Source organism: Thalassophryne amazonica, chromosome 6 (assembly GCF_902500255.1).
Source record: "Thalassophryne amazonica chromosome 6, fThaAma1.1, whole genome shotgun sequence".
NCBI classification, from domain to species: domain Eukaryota; kingdom Metazoa; phylum Chordata; class Actinopteri; order Batrachoidiformes; family Batrachoididae; genus Thalassophryne; species Thalassophryne amazonica.
Genome location: NC_047108.1, coordinates 21,586,642 through 21,606,471, shown reverse-complemented (window position 1 = coordinate 21,606,471; position 19,830 = coordinate 21,586,642). Strand labels below are relative to the sequence as shown.

At 42.8% G+C, this 19,830-nt stretch overlaps 1 protein-coding gene across 1 annotated transcript in view; it reads left to right on the top strand.

Annotated features, from left to right (window-relative positions):
• The window catches only part of LOC117511950 (deoxyribonuclease-1-like 2), a 75,478-nt gene that overhangs the window by 18,532 nt on the left and 37,116 nt on the right, over positions 1–19,830 (top strand). Inside the window, exons 2-3 of the mRNA XM_034171885.1 lie at positions 5,746–5,905; positions 9,176–9,276. Of these exons, the coding sequence (XP_034027776.1) occupies positions 5,753–5,905; positions 9,176–9,276 (254 nt within the window). The 5' untranslated portion in view covers positions 5,746–5,752. The remainder of the gene's footprint in view (positions 1–5,745; positions 5,906–9,175; positions 9,277–19,830) is intronic.

Sequence of the window (19,830 nt, the reverse complement as noted above, 5' to 3'; positions counted from 1 at the left end):
TGCTTCTCCAGTTGTCATTAGCTGTTGGTCATGTCAATCATTGTGCTCGATGTAAGTCACCGTTGTGTGATCAAACGGAAACAAAACTGAAACCTAGAATAAGACTGCGCCGTGTATGAAACACTACAGAACTTTTATTTTGACACAAATTCAGGAAGTGGTTCTGCAGCTGCGCCGATTAAATGCTGTAGCTTCACCAATCACGGACTTTCCTCGTGTTGACAGCAGCGCGCGGTTCGACAACACTGTATTTCCATAATCTCTATAAATATGAGAGGGCCGGCCCTCGCACGTTTAAACGTGCAGCGGCCCACCGGGCAAATGCCCAAAATCACAGATTACGAGTCCGAGCCTGCTGCTGCATGAGAAAATTATGTTGCAGTTGGGCCGTTACGCTGTTTCTAAGGGTGTGCAACAGGAAAATGATCACTTCTAATTGGGGACCTGCAGCAGGTCCGCAATCAACCTACAGAAGTGATGATTTTTGTTCATCAACCTCAGTCAAACCCATTTAAAGATGTCAATTGTGACTCACTTTCCTGCTGATTAAAGTTGCTACCGGAGTATCGTCTGTTATTGCGGGCAAGAAAAGAAAATTATCCACCATTTCACACTGCATTTTTTTCTGTTCCTCATGACGTGCATTCTCCACACGACAGTGGACAAGGGTTCACTGGTGTGAATCATTGCGCGTATGGGAAAAGTTCTCGTACAGCCGCTAACGTTCTCCTGCAATGTGCATCGCACCGAGCGCTGGGGGGAAAGTTCTCCTACAGCAGTTAAAGTTCTCCTGCAATGTTTATCGCACCGAGTGCTGGGGGGGGAAGTTTGCCTACAGTCGCTAAAGTCCTTCTGCAATGTTTATCGCACTGACTGCTGGGGGGAAGTTCTTCTACAGTCGCTAAAGTTCTGCAATGTTTATCGCACCGAGCGCTGGGGGGAAAGTTCTCCTACAGAAGCTAAAGTTCTCCTGCCATGTTTAATGCACTGAGCGCTGGGGGGGGGGGGAGTTCTCCTACAGCAGGTAAAGTTCTCCTGCATTGTTTATCGCACCGAGTGTTGGGGGGGGGAAGTTCGCCTACAGTCGCTAAAGTTCTTCTGCAATGTTTATCGCACCGAGAACTGGGGTGAAGTTCACCTACAGTCACTAAAGTTCTCCTGCAATGTTTATCGCACCGAGTGCTGAGGGGAAAGTCCTCCTACAGCAGCTAAAGTTCTCCTGCAATGTCTATCGCACCGAGTGCTGGGGGGAAGTTCTCCTACAGCCACTAAAGTTCTCCTGCAATGTCTATCACACCGAGTGCTGGGAAGGAAGTGCTATGCAGCCGCTAAAGTTCTTCTGCAATGCTTATCGCACTGAGCGCTGGGGGGAAAATTCTCCTACAGCAGTTAAAGTTCTCCTGCAATGTTTATTGCACCGAGTGCTGGGGGGGGGGAAGTTCGCCTACAGTCGCTAAAGTTCTTCTGCAATGTTTATTGCACTGAGCGCTGGGGGGGGCGGGGAGTTCTCTGCAGCCGCTAAAGTTCACCTGCAATGTTTATCGCACTGAGCGCTGGGGGAAGTTCTCTTACAGCCACTAAAGTTCTCCTGGAATGTGCATTGATTGAAAAACAGGTGGGCATTGATCAGTTGAGCCAGAAGAAAAGATACAGGTTGTTTAAATTAGCGAGTCGGGTAAAAAAGGAACAAGAGGGGAAAGGGAGTTCTGATGTGTTATAATGGCCGGTGCACATTGGTGCTTAATCACTGTATTCTGTGTCTTCTTTCTTTTTTTTCATTGAGAGCCTTAGAATAGCTACACTCAATATTAATGGAGGCAGAGATCAGGAAAGACAGACAGCTGTAGTGGAGCTGATGAAACTTAAACATATTGATGTGCTCCTCCTACAGGAGACACATAGTACTGCAGATAATGAGGCAGACTGGAGAGGGGCGTGGCCAGGCCCATGGTTCATGAGCCACAGCTCTAATGTGTGTGCAGGAGTGGCAGTCATGGTTTCAGATCAGGTGGGTTTAGGTGGAGCCACTCATTTGGAGGTGGAGGGAGGGAGACTGCAGGTGGTGCAGGGCACAATCAGAGATACACATTTTGCTTTTATTAACATATGCACACAACTCACCCATCCATAGGGCTCAGCTTCTACAGAAGCTGAACCCACAGTTGAAAACTTAAACAGTGATTCTGTGATAGTGGTGGGTGGGGACTGGAACTGTACGACACACCCTGTAGACAGAAACGCAGTCGAGCCCCACCCTAGAGTGGCTTTGCTGTTAGTCAGTGTAATGAGGGAGAATGACCTGGTTGACACATGGAGGCAGTGCCATCCTGTGGCTTGACAGTATTCATGGGTCCGCACTGGGAGGGGTAGTGTGAGTGCGGCCCGTTTGGACAGAATTTATACCAGTCAAACTCATGGTAACAAAATAAAGAGAGCACAAATTCTTCCTATAGGATTTTCAAACCACCATTTTGTGATAACAGGCGAACTGTGTTCCAGGATGGGCTCTTCGTTGCCCCTACTGGTGCCTTAATGTAAACTCCTACGGGACAGGGCTTTTGTTAGGGCCTGTGGAGACTTACAAAAGAGGACTCTGGAAACATCTTGAAATGGTGGGAGGTGGGGAAGAGTCAAATTAGACAGTTTGATCAACAGATTTCTGTTAACACAAAAGCGAGAGGGAGTGTCTAGAGCAGCTGGAGAGAGAGGTGGCAGCTCTGGAGGATGGAGTGGTTAGGGGAACAGGGGGTAGCAGTGCTTGGACCCATAGGAAGGGGGCGCTGAGGCAGTTTATGAACGAAAGGGCCAAGAGGGCATTGGTGAGGACCAGGGTGATGAACATTACAAACACTGATGCACCAACAAGGTACTTCTTTAATTTAGAGAAGGGAACTAAGACAAACGCTGACCTTATGCACCTGAGACTTCTACACTGAGCTGTTTGGGGCCAGAGATTCTGATGCAGACAGTCAGTGACAGATTCTGGATGGTCTTCCAGAGCTGGAGGAGTCTGAAGCAGCTGCCCTGGACTCTCCCATTACTCTGGAGGAGATGACCACTGCTGTACAGCAGCTCAATGCTGGGTAGGCCCCGGGGATCGATGGCCTTCCACCAGATTTTTATAAGAAGTTCTGGACTTTGTTAGGGCCTGACATGCACAAGGTCTTCACTACAGCATTGCAGCTGGGCCAGCTCCCTGGCAGCTGCTCCATAGCAGTTTTGGCCCTTCTGCCAAAGAAAGAGGACTTAACAGATTTAAAGAACTGGAGGCCAGTCTCTCTGTTATGTGCAGATTACAGAATCCTTGCGAAAGCGCTTTCCAACAGCTTGAAGATCTGTTTGGATTTAGTAATCCACCACACACAGACTTAGTTTGTTCAGCAGTTTTCTGTATATACTCACAAAAGTGAGACGGAGTATCTAGAGCAGCTGGAGGATCAGGGTGATGAACATTACAAACATTGATGCACCTACAAGGTACTACTTTAATTTAGAGAAGGTAACTCAGACAAACACTGATTTTATGCACCTGAGACTTGCTAACAGGGAGGTCACAGCTGACCCCTTTACTCCTGAGACAGGAAGCCATTAACTTCTATAGTGATCTGTTTGGGGCCAGAGAGTGTGATGCAGACAGTCAGCGACAGATTCTGGATGGCCTTCCAAAGCTGGAGGAGTCTGAAGCAGCTGCCTTGGACTTGCCCATTACTCTAGTGGAGATGACCACCGCCATACAGAAGCTCAGCGCTGGGCAGGCCCCGGGGATCGATGGGCTTCCACTGGATTTTTATAAGACGTTTTGGTCTTTGTTGGGGCCTGATATGCATAAGGTCTTCACTACAGCATTGCAGCTGGGCCAACTACCTGGTAACTGTTTCAGAGCAGTTTTGGCCCTTCTGCCAAAGAAAGGGGACTTAACAGAAACTGGGAGGGCCTTGTGGAAAAGGTGAGTGCCCGATTGTCTGGCTGGACCTGGGTCCAGCCCCAGCTGTCTTACAGGAGGAGGACTCTGGTGGTTAATACCCTGGCTGCCTCCTGTTTGTGGCATTGTTTCACTGTCCTGCAGCCTCCGGACTCTGTGGTGGTGAACAGAGGAAGCTGGTGGATTTTTTTTTCTGGGGCGGGTTCATCTGGCTAAAGGCGGCTTTTCTGCACCTGCCGGTGGACGTAGGTGGGCAGGTGCTATTAGACATCGCCAGTCGAGTGGTGGCCCTTCGTTTACAAACTGTGCAGCGGCTGCTCTACGGCCCACAGCAATTGTAGATGGAGATGGTGGCCGTCCTGCTTCGCAGAGTTGGAGGACTTGGCTATTATAGACATTTGTTTGTGATGGACCTGACTGGTGTGGAGCTCGTGAGAACAACAGGGTTTTACCATTCTGTACTGAAAGCTTGGAGCTCGGTGTTGTTCTTACAAGAGGAGCCATATGGATGTGTAGGAGAAGAGCCACTTTTTCACAACCCTGTAATTAGCAGTGACCTGTTGGAATCCCCTCAGCTGAAACAAGCCTTTGTAGTAGCAGGGCTGACCAGGGTGGCCGACCTGAGGGCAGAGGATGGTTGGATAAGTGCAGTACCGGCTGAGTCAGGAGACTGGGATCAGGTCTCAGCGAGTGATGGAATGGCATTTGCAGGAGGTACGGAGTGGGTCCCCGCCACACTTCAGAGAAGCCCTGGAAATTCATAGACTCCGTCCGCTGGTCCACCCTGTGCCATTTCCTTCACTGTCTGTGCGGGCCGTAGGAGCGCAGCCAGACCCAGCGGGAATATTGTTGTATTTGGACAGGAAGGTTTTTGTAAAAACCACAGTGGAGGTTCTCACAGTGTTGACTTCCATATCAAATTCAGAGGCTCCAACAAAAGTATCACATTAACGATTGAGGAGTTACAGCCACAGTCCTCCATTTCCAGAGACCATAAGTATTTGGGCAAACTAATATAGGGATTGTTTTTAAGACAAATAATCACTTTTACAGTCCGTTTTTAAGGGTGAATGTGTGCACCAGCACTGAATGATGTTTCCAGGAAGGTGGGAAATGACCGTAATACAGTGTACCATAATTAAAAACTTTATTTATACAGCATTTTCAAAGTATTTTACAGAATGAAACAAAAATGTTAAGATGGAGTATAAGAAACAAACATTAAGCACCCGCGCGCATTTTAAATAAATCACAAATAACTCACGTTTGTGTCTATTTTTGTCCTTTTCTCATTCATTATATGCCTTCCTTGTAATGTAATTTCAGGTGGGTGCTTGGGCAAAGTTCTTAAAAAAAAGGGGGGAGGGGAGACTGACGATCGGCCCGGGCACTCCCACAGGTGAATACGGCAGACCCTTTCATCTATGTAAGGGGGTCTACTGATTATTGGCCTCCGTTATCTGGTGCTGAGTTTTGCTAAAGCTGTGGGTCTGAAACTGTTGACGAGACGAGCGGAGCAACAAATTTAACAGTAAAATGAACAGGAGTTTGAGGTGCAAGAAGAAGCACTACGACAGCGTAAAGATCCCCATGTGCTGGGCCCAAGTCGAGATCACAGTCTTGCCAGAAAAGCTGTGTGTGAACTGCCAGCACACTCATTAAGGCTGATGTTAAAAAAACCGCCAGAGTCAACAATCTACGATGAATTCATCCAGGAACTGAGGCTCGGGGGGCGCTGCTCAGAACAACTTCATCAGTTTGAACTTTGCCACGTTTATCCTGAACCTGAAACCCAGCTCTGAAATATGTTGTTTTGTTCACAGTTTAACCATGAGGTGGCACTCTTCTCCTCTATGTGTTCTCCTCTTCACCACATTGATTGGATGGCTGATGGCTTCAGGACTCAAGATCTGTGCCTTCAAAATGGATCGTTTCAATTCCAACAAACTGTCGAACTCCAGACTGAAGTACACTATGATGCGGGTAACACACCTTTCTTACTTTTATTCATGTATTTATTTATTTATGTATTTGTTGATGTTGAATAAAAGTTGAGGTTGAGTAGAGGTCGGGTTCGGGAACATGTGCTGGTGCATTGCATAAAATAAGTATTTGACCCCCTACCAACCAGCAAGAATTCTGGCTCTCAGACCTGTTAATTTTTATTTAAGAAGCCCTCTAATTCTGCACTCTTTACCTGTATTAACTGTTTGTTGTGATTTGGCGCTATATAAATAAAATTAATTGATTGATTGATTGCACCTGTTTGAACTTGTTACCTGTATTAAAGACACCGGTTCACACACTCGATCAATCACACTCCAACCTGTCCACCATAGCTAAGACCAAAGAGCTGTCTAAGGACACCAGGGACAAAACTGTAGACCTGCATAAGGCGGGGATGGACTACAGGACAACAGGCAAGCAGCTTGATAGAAGACAACAATTGTTATGATTATTTATGGGTGATTCTTTAACTACGGGCACTATTGGCCTTGTAAATGTAATTTCCACCACACCATTGGCTTACAATATAAAGCGCCTTGGGGCAACTGTTTCTTGTGATTTGGCGCTATATACATGTGCTCTGATGTCACTGTTTATCTCCATAGAAACTACCCAAACAATCTTTCATACAAACTGTTTAGGGACATTACAGTGTTGTGGAGGAAATTACGGCAATAGTGTGGGACACCTACATTTTGTTTAAAAAAAATCACAACAGTTGTATGACATTGAATACCCCAATTATGTTTTGATTATTTTACTGATATTTTATTCAGAGATATTTTAAAACATTAGAAAAAACGTTTCTTTACCATTCATTTTTATCATTGAAGATCAAAAGTCTGGGTGTGGGACAAGCACAAAACGGCAATATCTGCATATAATGATGCTGAAAAAAGGTGAAAAAGTCATCATAGACTATTTCTTAACACACTTTCATTGTAAAGATAACTATAAAAGTGTGAAATTTCCTCTTTTTCTGTTTTTCATACAATATGATCAAAGGACATAATAAGTGCCCGTAGTCTAAGAATCACCCTTATTAGAAAGTGGAAGAAACACAAGATGACTGTCAATCTTCCTCAGTCTGGGATTCCATGCAAGATCTCACTTTGTGGGGTAAGAATGATTCTGAGAAAGCTCAGAACTACACAGGAGGACCTGGTCAATGACCTGAAGAGAGCTGGGACCACAGTCACAAAGATTACATTAGTAACACATGATGCTATCATGGTTTAAAATCCTGCAGGGCAGCAAGGTCCCCCTGCTCAAGCCAGCACATGTCCAGGCCCATTTGGGAGCTTGTGACCTTGGGAGCATGGGACCTTCTCCCATGCCTCCAGAGGAGGCATGGTCTAATGTGCTGTTTTTGGGGCAGTGGACAGGGGGCAACTGCTAACATAGACTAACACTCCGTTGTGGTACTTGGCTTTTGGGATGTGGAACATCAGCTCCCTGCTGGGAAGGAGGCTGAGCGACAAGCTAGAAATAGCTGGACTCAACTTCACGCACACCATTGGCTCTGGAACCAAACTCCTGGAGAGGATATTAGAAGGGTTTTTAGAGTATGACCAGTCAGTCTACATTTGTTTTGTGGAATTGAAAAACATGTGCAACTGGGTCCCTCAAAGTGTCCTGTGGGGAGCACTGCAGGAGTATGGGATACCAGAACCGTTGTAGCCTGGGATTCGGTCTCTGTATGATGTATGTGTCCGCATTCTCTGCATTACATCAGACCTGTTTCCGGTGGGTCTTGACCAGGGCTGCCCCTTGTCACCAGTCCTGTTTGTGATGTTCATGGACGAGATTTCAAGGTGCGGTCGGGGACCAGAGGGTGCCCAGTTTAGTGACCTCAAAGTTGTATCTCTGCTTTTTCCGGATGATGATGTTCTGTTGGCTTCATCAGGCGGTGACCTCTGATGTCACTGAGCAGGTTTGAGGGTGTGTGTGAAGTGACGAGACGAAAATCCTCCAAATCTGAGACCATGGTCCTTTGTTGGAAAACAGTGGACTGTCCCCTCTGGGTTGGGGAGAGTTACTGCCCCATGTGGAGGAGTTTAAGGAGCTGAGGGTCTTGTTCATATGTGGGAGTAAGTTGGATCTTGAGATCAATAGATTGATTGTGGCGGCGTCTGATGTTTTATGGACACTGTACCAATCTGTCGTGGTGAAGAAGGAGCTGATCCAGAAAAAGAGACTCTCCGTTTACCAGTCCGTTTGCACTCCTGTCCTCACCTATGGTAATGACCGAAAGAATAAGGGAGCGGGCAGAAGCGGCGGAAATGAGATTCCTCTATCTGGACCTGCACCCGTGGACAGGGTGAGAAGCTGAAATGACTTGGCAGAGGTGCTGGCACAGCGTCTATCACACTGCACTATCACACTGTGCACTTGTATACTTTGTGGTCTGTTTAGCTTTCCTTTCTCAGATGCTCTGAACACCATCGCTCTGCATGCTGCCCTACTCTTTTTGTAAAGTTCTTTCTAGACCTTTTACCTACAGTATTTATTTTTCTTATCTGTTAAAGTGTTTTATTCGTTTTCTTTGTATTTTATTTTCTTGCACTGATGCCTGTCTTTTAGAATTAAGTTTTTTATTGTGTTTTAAGAAGTAAAGCTGACTCACTTCACTGTAAACCACCTTTTGGGTACAAATAAAGTGACTTTGGCCAACACCAACGTATAAACAGGTTGTCTTGTTACGTTTTTTTTTTTGACCTGTCACCCATTGAAAATGTGTGGCGCATTTTGAAGTGCAAAATACGACAACAGAGTCCCCTGACTGTTGAACAACTGAAGTTGTACATCAGGCAAGAATGGGAAAGAATTACACCTACAAAGCTTCAACAATTGGTGTCCTCAGTTCCCAAACGCTTATTGAGTGCTGTTACAAGGAAAAGTGATGTAACACAGTGGTAAATATACCACTGTCCCAGCTTTTTTGAAGTGTTCCAGGCATCCATTTCAAAATAAGCAAATATTTGCACAAAAAACAATGAAGTTTATCAGTTTGAACATTAAATATCTTGTCTTTGTTGTGTATTCAGTTGAATATAGGTTGAAGAGGATTTGCAAATCATTATATTCTGTTTTTATTTACAGGTTACACAACGTCAGAAGGCAAAAGAGGAATAGAAATAACCTCCAGTTTAAACTTTGATCCGTGTTGGACTTTAATATGTTGTCAGCTTCATTCTGACTTTATTACAATCTTCATGTTCTCCCTGTGTCTGTGTGGGTCTTCAGATCCTTTCTCACTGTGACATCACTCTCCTGCAAGGCGTGATTGATCCTGATTTGTCAGTGGCCAAGACTCTGACAGCTGCTGTTAACAGGTACAGTCAAAGGTACAGAGACGACACTGTCTGCTTAAGTCTCTGAGTGAACACTTATTAACGTGAGCATCGCTGATTAGAAGACGACCCACTCCAAGACATGTTTGTAAACATACATACTGAAGACCAAAAAAAAAAATAAAAGCTTTATCTGAAAACGCAAAGCACATTGAGAGTCAAAAACAAGTCGGATGGTGCAAACAGTGCATGCTGCCTCATATCAACCAGTCAGAACTTTGTGTGTGTAGGACTTTTTAGTTTTTAGATAGTAAAGCTCCTCACAGATCCCCATGAAGGGATGAGGTTATTTAACCCCCTCCCCCCAAAAAAACAGTTGCAGGCTTTTTTTTTTTTTTTTTGCCAGAAACAACACATGTTCACGGGGTTCTTCATCCATAATGACTTCTTACACCATGTGCCTGAATTCTAGAGAAGGAGCAGCATCAGAGGACATACTGAGGATGTAAATGCGATGTGGTGTGATTCTTCTGCTCTCTTGATGAAGATTAAAATCTCTCTTGATGTAGTTTATGCAGCGATATATATATATATATATATATATATATATATATATATATATATATATATATATATATATATATATATATATATATATATATATATATATATATATATATATATAATGTGTGGGCGGGGAAATGAGCTACAGTCAGGAGACGAGTCCACTCTGATGTGGAACCAGGAGCTCGTGGGAGAGTCAAGTCTGTGAGGATTTACTGGCAACACACATCACTATATCCACCATACCACGGAACCTGCAAACCCTTGATGGCAACAATCCTGGCAGACCAGCAGTCCATCCTCATTTTTCCAAACTAACATGAGGCACCTGTGTGCTGCATTTATGTCCACATAAATTCGCCTCATGGACAAAATGTAGCTGATGTGCCAGTGATCCTCCTCATCACTAAACAACTAGTCTCACTAAACAACTGTTCATTTGACACCGTCATTCCAGCGGGACCCAGGGAACCTCCACAGAGACCAGGTACCAAACACATCCAGTTTTCACCTTAGAATACTGGTTAGAGCCGAAGTCTGACAGCCATGCAGTGAGACAGAAAACACCAGAACCCTGAAGACACGGACTTTAGTTTTCCTGCAAAGATACTGGCATCACCAAACACCTCTGACCTTTGATCTCATGACTCCATAAGCTCTCCCAGGCATCTCTGGATCAAAAAGGCAGAGGAACCAGAGGCATGAACCTCACTCCTGAGTTAAGTGAATGTATGTATAAGTTCAGTACTTTCACCACATGCTGATACACTTTTGATGGCCAAGTCCAGTCCTTCAGACATTTTCAGAAAATCCTTGAAAACTGTGATGAAGCCTCCACAAAACTGGGTCTTCGCATCAAGCTGAAGAAGACAAGTCCTGTCGGCCTCCACCCAACATGGTCAGTACAAAACTTCCTGCTGTGAAATAGTACGCACAGATCCTGGAGAATGTGACCCACGTTCCATACCTGGGCAGCCATGTGTCATCAAACACCGACATCAATGACGAGGTCCAACACAGACTCAGGTTTGCAGGAACTGCCTTTGGGGGTTATGTATGCCATGTTTTAAAGAACAGAGACCTTCAGCACAAGATGAAAATCCTCGTCTTCGAAGCTGTTGTCACTCCAACCATGCTGTACGGATCTGAGCCCTGGACCACCTACTGATGCCACCTGAAGACCATCTAGTGATTCCACCAATGCTGTCTGAGGAGTACCACATCAGTGTCCCGGTTGAAGCCAAGCTGCAGAGCATAGCCTGTGAAATCAAGCACCAGCTTTGATGAGTGGATCACATCATTGGGATGGATGACAGCTGACTCTCTAAGCAGATCTTCTACTCCCAACTGAATGAAGGAAAACATTCCAGAGGAGGGCAGAAGAAATGCTATAAGGACTTCCTGAAGCACAAGCTCAAGAACTGTTCCAGATAATCCTTGCAAGCCCCTTCCCAGACACAGAGAGCAATGTGATACCCCTGTATTTGTTGCAATTCATGCCCACCCTTTCCAGAATTGGACAAAATGTCCTTTCTGCCAGTCAACAACAAAAGATTGTTTGCAATGCACCCACTTGGAGGAGCTCAGCTGTTTTATAGAACAGACTGTTTTTAAGGAATCTGCAAGCAATCTGGCTGGAGGACCTGCAGACATGAACACAGTTGGGTCATTCCTGTTGTGTGGGCCGCCAGAAGAGGAGGTACTGCTGGCCCACCACCAGAGCGCGCCCTGCCTGAAGTGCGGGCTTCAGGCATGAGAGGGCGCTGCTGCCACGGACACAACCGGGAGTGACAGCTGTCACCCATCAACTCATGACAGCTGTCACCCATCATTTCATCACTCCATAAAAGCCGGATGTCATCTCCACCTCGCTGCCGAGATATCATCTACCTGTGAAGGTAATATTCTCTGCTGTATCTGAACTTAACACTGACTTTATAGTCTGAACTTCTTTGCAGCCGTTTTCCTGTGGGTGTTGCCTTATCTGTGGGATTGGCGTTTTGGTGTGATCAGTGACGGCTTCGCTTCACACCCCAACCAGATAAGTGGTTAACAGGAGCTGCACGAGTGTGTGATTAGAGGTGGAGGTGACTTTCCACCTTCTGACTGTTTTTGTTACTGGGTGTGCACACACCCACATCTCACTGTTTGTGCTCCTCGCCAGCGGTACCAGATCCGACAGTCGGGGACAGTGATCACCTGGGAATTCGGGACTTGGCGGCTCCAGTATTCACCAGGTTCGGTGGCGGCGGAAATCGTGTGGTTCCGGCTCTTCTCAGGACAGACGTCTTCTATCCTCGAGCCTGCCCACACGTCACCTTTGTGTATTGACTGCTATCAGATTCTGAGATTGTCTGTATATTCATTGTGCACATTCACAACATTAAATTGTTACATTTTGGCTCATCTATTGACCGTTCATTTGCGCCCCCTGTTGTGGGTCCATGTCACTACACTTTCCCCAACAATTCCATGCCAAATGGGTCAAAGTAAGTCCCTTCGGCTGCTCCCTTGTTTGCACTTGGGGTCGCCACAGCAAATCCAAGGTGGATCTGCATGTTGAATTGGCACAAGTTTTACGCCGGATGCCCTTCCTGATGCAACTCGACATTACATGGAGAAATGTGGCAGGGGTGGGATTTGAAAAAAAAAAAAAAAACATTGTACTTGTTCCCCTGCCAGAGAAATGGAAATACCCCAAGTTTTAATGAGCCAGCTCTAATACTTTAAGCACAGGAGCAGTTTCAAAATCGCAGCATTTTTGTTATTTGAAAAAAGCACTTTCTGGCCAACTTTGGAGAGCAGTATAGCCTAGCTAAATTAAGTGAAACCCTTCAAACTTACCATTTTAGGTAAAATCATACCAGAAAAGCCATATCTGGCATCAAAACAATGATATCTGGCTTCATTTTTTATCCAGCTGTTCTTAAAAACAGCCAAAAATGGTATTTTTTCTAAATGAGGTCTGGCTTTGAGCATGCACTGTGTCAAAATAGATTAATGCCCGTGCTTCTCCTTACAGGCATAGACTCTCATGAATCAGTTACAACACCAGAATGTTTTATTTTTCCATTTCAGCCAAAATTGTGCTTGTGAGGGAAAAATTGAAATCGTGCAATTTAGATTTTTTGCAAAAATACCCTTTAATTGACCACAAAAATCACCAGGTGAGCAATTGATTAAAAAATTAAAATTCCAACCATGCAATTATATGGATGTAAAGATGATTTATACTAAATTTCAAGTTTGGGCAATAAATACTTCTATTTTAATTATTTTTTTACAATAGGCAATATTGTGTGAAATCGCACATTAACTATATGGTGTTAAGTCTTAATCAGTGGGCTAGAAATGTGAAAATATAGTTATTACATAACTATAATAATTATACAATTATTTCAACTTGGTAAAAAACTATATTGCTGATGGATGCAACAGCACAGGGTACCCAAATGAATGATGAGTTTGACAATTTCCCAGAAAAAGGTCAGGCTATATTTAGAATTTCCCAGAAGGTGGGATTAAGTGAACAACCTAGTTTCCCAGAAATAGGTCAAAGAATTTCTGGAAATTCTGACCATTGCCTAATCATATTCTCATCAGTCATGGAGGCAAAATGTGCTCTAGGGTTGACTTTGCAAGATGAATGTCATCGAAAGACATTGTGTAAGACAGTTGGCTTTCACAATTTTGTTGGTTTGAGTGATGCTGGTGCTCCCAAGTACAGTCTGAATGACAGTGATCAGAACAAAGTTAAGTCACTTCTCCCAGGGTTTTTGCACACACAACATGCATACTGCTGACAAATATTATTACAGTAGCTGATTTACTATTAGCCTTTTTGCCTGTGCTGTGTCTGCAGAAAACAAGAACATAGTTTTCGGACATGATGGCTTTGTTTGGTATAAATGGTATACCTTGATTAAGAGCACTTTGTTTGCAAATGTATGCATTTTAAAGATTATGTAGGAAATATTACTTGTTCACTGTGTTTTTTTTGTAATTTAAGTTTTTATTGTTTTAAACATTTACCAAAACAGATATGAACAAACAGAAACAAACATAAGTAGAAACAAAGGCTGGTGCACCCCCCTCCCCCTCCCTTCCCATTCAGGATAACCACACAATACAGGTTACAGTAAGACGCTTACAAAAACAAATATCTGCAATGAACTGGAGAGAAAAAACAAACCAAGTGCAAGTATCACAAAGGCCTTATATACCACTTTTAAGAGTGTCCCAAAAGCTATTCCATTCAATGTCTCTGTCCCCTTTCAAGTTGCTGAGCATGGCCTCATAAGAGGCTGTGTCCGCCATTGATTTAATCCAGTCCTTTATCTCAGGGCACACAGTGGTCTTCCAGTGTCTTAAGATAATTCTAAATGCTGTCACAAGACCGACCATAACAACTGAAAGGACTCCTTTGGAAACATTCGGCATTTGAGATCTGTCTCCCAATAAACACAGTTCTGGGGTGTGAGGGACTTCTGATTCAGACCAGTCACTTAGAACTTCCAAGACTTCAGTCCAAAAGGGTGAAACTAACGAGCATTCCCAAAGGCAGTGCAAGTATGTCCCTATGTCATCTTTACATTTCCAGCACAAATTGTCTGACATTAGTTCCATTCTGTGCAGTCTAGTAGGACTATGATAATATCTATGCAGCACCGTATATTGTATAAATTTACTTCTGGCCTCCTTCACATATTTACCACTACCTGATAAGATGTCTCATCATTTTTCATTTGTGTACTCTATTCTTAAATCCCACTGCCAAACAAGTTTAATATTTGATGATTCACCACTTAAACTATAGTTAAGCAATTTATAAAACTGAGAGGCAGTATGGCAATCACGTGGCATTTTAATATAACCTAAAATATCATTCTCAACAGCATGTTTAAATTTAGAGTTCACACAGTGTCTCAATTGTAAATATTTCCAGACGTTTGCTCTGCCTTCCAATTTAAATGTATGAGTTAAATCCTCATAGGACCTAAATTGTCATCTTTATACAGATCTTCAATAGTGCATATACCACGTGAATGCCACTGCCTCCAAAACACAGGTGTTTTACCAATACATATAGCAGGGTTGTTCCAGAGAGATGCATACTTCTGAGTATGATGTGAAAGCTTTAACATTTTATGAGCTTTTGACCAAACCTCGCAAGAGTGAATAAGAACCGGGTTAGTTGTATCAATCTTTTGAGACAATTTGTGTTTTGGATCAAATGGTGAACAGATATCCATTTCAATGTTTAACCAATCTTGTTTATTCTCAGCCCCCTCCCAATATTTAACTAATTTAGCCATTTCAAATGACAAGCAGTAAAGTTTTGAATCTGGAAGTCCCAGTCCGCCTTTCTCTCTGGGAGCATATAATTTATCTAGTTTTATTCTTGCTCTTTTACCCCCCCCCCCCCCCCCCCACAAGAACTGTTTAATCAGTTTTTCATACCTTTTTAAAAATATCCAATGGGATTGTAATGGGTAACATCATAACCACATCATTAAACTGAGGGGCTGTAATCATTTTAATAATATTAATCTTGCCCCACAATGTCAGTTTCAGTGTTTCCCACTTTTCAAAATTTGTTTTAATTTTTGACAACACTGGGTTGAAATTTAATAAGGGTAATTCCTCCAAATCTTGACATAATGTAATCCCCAAATATTTCATTCCTTTAGGTTTCCACTTAAGTTTGAATTTTTCCACCATATGTAAATAACAAAGACCCGACAATGGCATGGCCTCAGACTTAGTCCAATTAATTGTGTAACCCGAAACTTTTGAATATGACTCTATGGTGTCCATTAAATGTGGTAAAGATAAAAGCGGATTAATAAGTGCTAAAATATCATCTGCGTAAAGAAGCAGCTTGTGTTCTTGTTGTCCCCTGAATATCCCTTTGATATCCTTGTTTGTTCTAATACTCACTGCTAAACTTTCTATAAAAATAATAAACAAAGGGCTGAGAGAACACCCTTGTCGGGTCCCACGTGATAGGCCAAAAAAAGGTGAAATAATCCCATTGGTTATAACTGCAGCCTTTGGGTCCTTATATAGTATTTTAACCCAATTAATAAAATGTGGTCCAAAGCCAAAGTTTAACAAGGCCGAGAAAAGAAAGCCCCATTCAACTTTATCAAAAGCCTTCTCCGCGTCTAAGGAGAGGGTAGCTACAGGCTCATCTTTTGACTGACACAGCCACATCAGGTGCAACAGTTTCCTAATGTTATCAGATGAAGAACGGTTTTTCATAAATCCCGTCTGATTCGGATGTATAATGCTGGGAAGGACTCGTAGGTGCAAGGCTAGCACCTTAGTATCTTACAGTCCAAATTCAACAAGCTGATCGGCCTATAATTTGATGGGTCTGTACTATCCCTATCTTTTTTTGGAATCAGAGATCAATGCTTCATTAAATGTGGGAGGAATTTGGCCTCTCTCAAAAGCCTCTTGATACACTTTCTGCAAAATAGGGGTAAGAACATCTATATATTCTTTATAATACTCTGCAGGAATACCATTTATAACCAGGAGATTTTCCAGCCTTCATTACAGAGATCGCCTTTCTAATTTCCACTTCTGTTATTGGCGCTTCTAACCATTCCACATGTTCCTGAAGTAACCTAGGTAGACTGAGTTTGGAGAAGTGTTCACACTCTCTCTGGTTCTCTGCCTCAGACACTGTTGACGTATATAGTGTTTCATAATATTGCCTGAACACACCATTTATGTCTTTTGCTGAGGTCACCAGAGAGTTACCTTGTTTAATGGCAGGAATAGTATTTGAAAAATCCTCCTTTTTAACTTGCCTTGCCAATACTTTCCCCGTTTTTTCCCCTCCCTCATAAAATGTAGTTTTCAACCTGAACAAGGAATATTCCACTTTATTATAAATTTCATTTACGGTAGCTGAAATTTAAGCCCACAGATGTCTCAGTAAAGTGAGTCATTATACTGTACAGACAGATTATTTTCTTTCAATTTAATTTCTCTTTCCAATTCTTGAATCCTAAGAACACTTTCCTTTTTCTTTTTTGTAGCATATGCTATCAATTTACCCCTGACATAAGCCTTAGAGGCCTCCCAAACACTTTGAACATACTTCGTACTCCCAATATTTATTTAAAAAAAGTGCTTAAGGTCGTCACCCAGCAGCTCCTTAAAAGCTTTATCTTGTAATAATGAGACATTCATTCTCCACCTTGAACCTATTACATTCCCCAGTCCTAATTTAATGCAGAGTTTGACAGCTGCGTGATCAGTAAGTGCAATGTTGTTTATGTCACAGCTTATTGCAGTACTTAAGAGTTTTGAAATTAGAAACAGATCGATTCTAGAATAGGATTTATGACAATGAGAATAGAATGTGTATTCTCTTTTAGAAGGATTAATCAGCTGCCATGCATCAATTAGGCCCATATCTTCCTTTAACATATGAACTGCGTCTCTTCCCTTAGAGCTAAGTGAACCTTAAGATGACCTCTTATCCAGAATAGGATCCATCACTTCATTCATATCACCTACTAATATTATTTGTTCCTCCATATCTCCCAAAACTCTATTTATCTCATGGAAGAAGGGAGGGTCTTCTTTATTTAGCGCATAAATGTTACAAAGTATCAGCTTTACTCCCTCTGCCATAGCCTGGACACATACCATTCTCCCTTCTGCCTCTTTGACTTCTTTTATCAATGAAAAGTGAATGTTTCTTTTAATGAGGATGATTACACTGTTGCGAGCACTTGAATGTGAACTGTAAAAAAATATGACCTATCCAACCCACTTTAAACCTCAACTCCTCCCCCTCACTTAGGTGAGTCTCTTGAAGAAATATTACATCTGCTTGATTGGTTTTTAAATATGCCAATATTTTACACCTTTTGATTGGATTTCCACATCCATTAATATTCCAAGACATACATTTTATATATTTTCCAGTCATTACAAATTATGAATTGCAATATAACTTAAACCTGTAACCATGCCTTTAAACAGAAATTAACTTCCTTGTCCCCTAAAAAACCTAATATGTGAGTGCACCCAGCCAAAATAAAACAAAAACAGAAAAAAGAACATTTCCATTATATAAACCATCCAAACAGTTTGAACAAAAGATCTACCTTAGAGCTGCCTAATGCAGCCTAGGAAAAAAAGGCAAACCTAAAAAAAAACAAACAAAAAAAAACCTTATTAGGTCCGTAGGACGCTGCTCCTCTTCTCTCCCTCCACCCTGCTAATGTATAAGGATGTACGACAACATATGACACCGCACGACAGACGATACATGATCACATAAGCTCAGTATAGCTTTGCACTAGTTGCAGTAGCCATTCTCTACAGCTTAATGTCCAGTCTTGATCACTGGCCCCCTACATAACCATATGATCGTATTGTCATATGAATAGCAAAATATACACTGTATTATAACCATGCAAACACCCTTTTAAAAAAAAAAAGCAGGATACAGGGCTAAAATCAAATGTCTCCCACTTTGACATGACTTAATATAACCGAAAGAGTCCCTGGACAAAGTTTGGCGCTTTTGTAAAAAAGTGCACGATTCTATCCCTTAACTGCTGGACTAATGAAAAACTTTTCCGCTGCCTTTGGCGAGTTGAAGCTTACGTTTTTCCCTTTCCACTTCACGCGCAGTATAGCCGGGAACGCCAGAGTGTATTTGATGTTGCGCTCCTGTAGCTTTCGCTTCACGGCTGTGAAAGCCTTCCTTTTCTCCGCCAGCTCTTTAGTCATATCGGGAAACACAGACAACCGGCATCCTCCCCAATCAAACCCGCGTTTCTCCTTAGCTGCTATAATAACTTTATCCCTCGCTGACTGCCTCAGGAAGCGTATGAGCACTGGCCTCGGGGGTCGGTTTGGATCTGGAAGCAGGGTGGGGGCACGGTGGGCACGCTCAATCTCAAACTCGGCATCATCACGTATGCCAAGCCCTCTCAACCAACATCTTTCGAACACAACTCAACAGTGTCCTGTCAGCACCAACCGTCTCTTTTAACCCAATAACTCTCATGTTGTTCCTCTTACTGTGATTTTCGAGGGCCTGGATGCGCTTCCAAATATCGTCCACCTGTTTCCTCCTCTCACCGTCTGCCGTGTGGAGCCACTCCGAGGTGTCCTCTAGGCAGGAAATGCGTGTCTCAGCCTCCGTTAACCTCTCCTGCATCGCCGCCACTGTTGTATTCAGTTCAGTTGTCGTCTGCTTTATTGTAGAAACATCAGTAGTGACACTTTGCAGCGTATTACTCATTTTGACAACTTCAGTACACAACTTAGCCAAGTTAAAAGGAGAGGACGCTTCGTCACCGTCTTCCTCATGTGGAGGACTGTTGCGGGTGGCCACACGGCCCGAACTTTTAAGTTGCTTCGAGGCGGCCATTGCGGGATTAAATATCTTAATTTTCTTAAAAAGAACGACAGCTGCTCTTACCCAGCACAGCAGAGGGAGAGTGGCATTAGGTGGAAACCTGGACCACAAAAGAATCGCTCAAAAAAACAAGCCGGACAGCGGAGGGTTTCTAACCAGCTGCCATCTTGTTCGCCGTGCCCACGTGACTCCCTTCACTGTGTATTTAACTATTAAATAAATATAAGAAATGAATCATTCAGGTAAACCTTGAAAGTATTTTTAGATTACATGACACTGTATATCATGTGTTGTTGGATCTGTATTCATAAAAATTGACTTTTCAGAAAAATTAAAAATATAGAAATATTTCTTGCCCAAACTTGAAATTTAGTATATAAAATCTTTACATCCATATAATTGCATGGTTGAAATTTCAACTTTTTTTTTTTATCAATTGCTCACCTGGTGATTTTTGTGATCAATTATGGGGTATTTTTGCGAAAAATCGAAATTGCGTAACTTCAATTTTTCTCTTGCAAGCAAAATTTAAGCTGAAATGCAAAATTGAAACATTCTGGCATTGGAACTAGTTCATGAGAGTCTATGCCTGTAAAGAGAAGTGTGGGTATTTATCCATTTTGACACAGTGCATGCTCAAAGTAAGA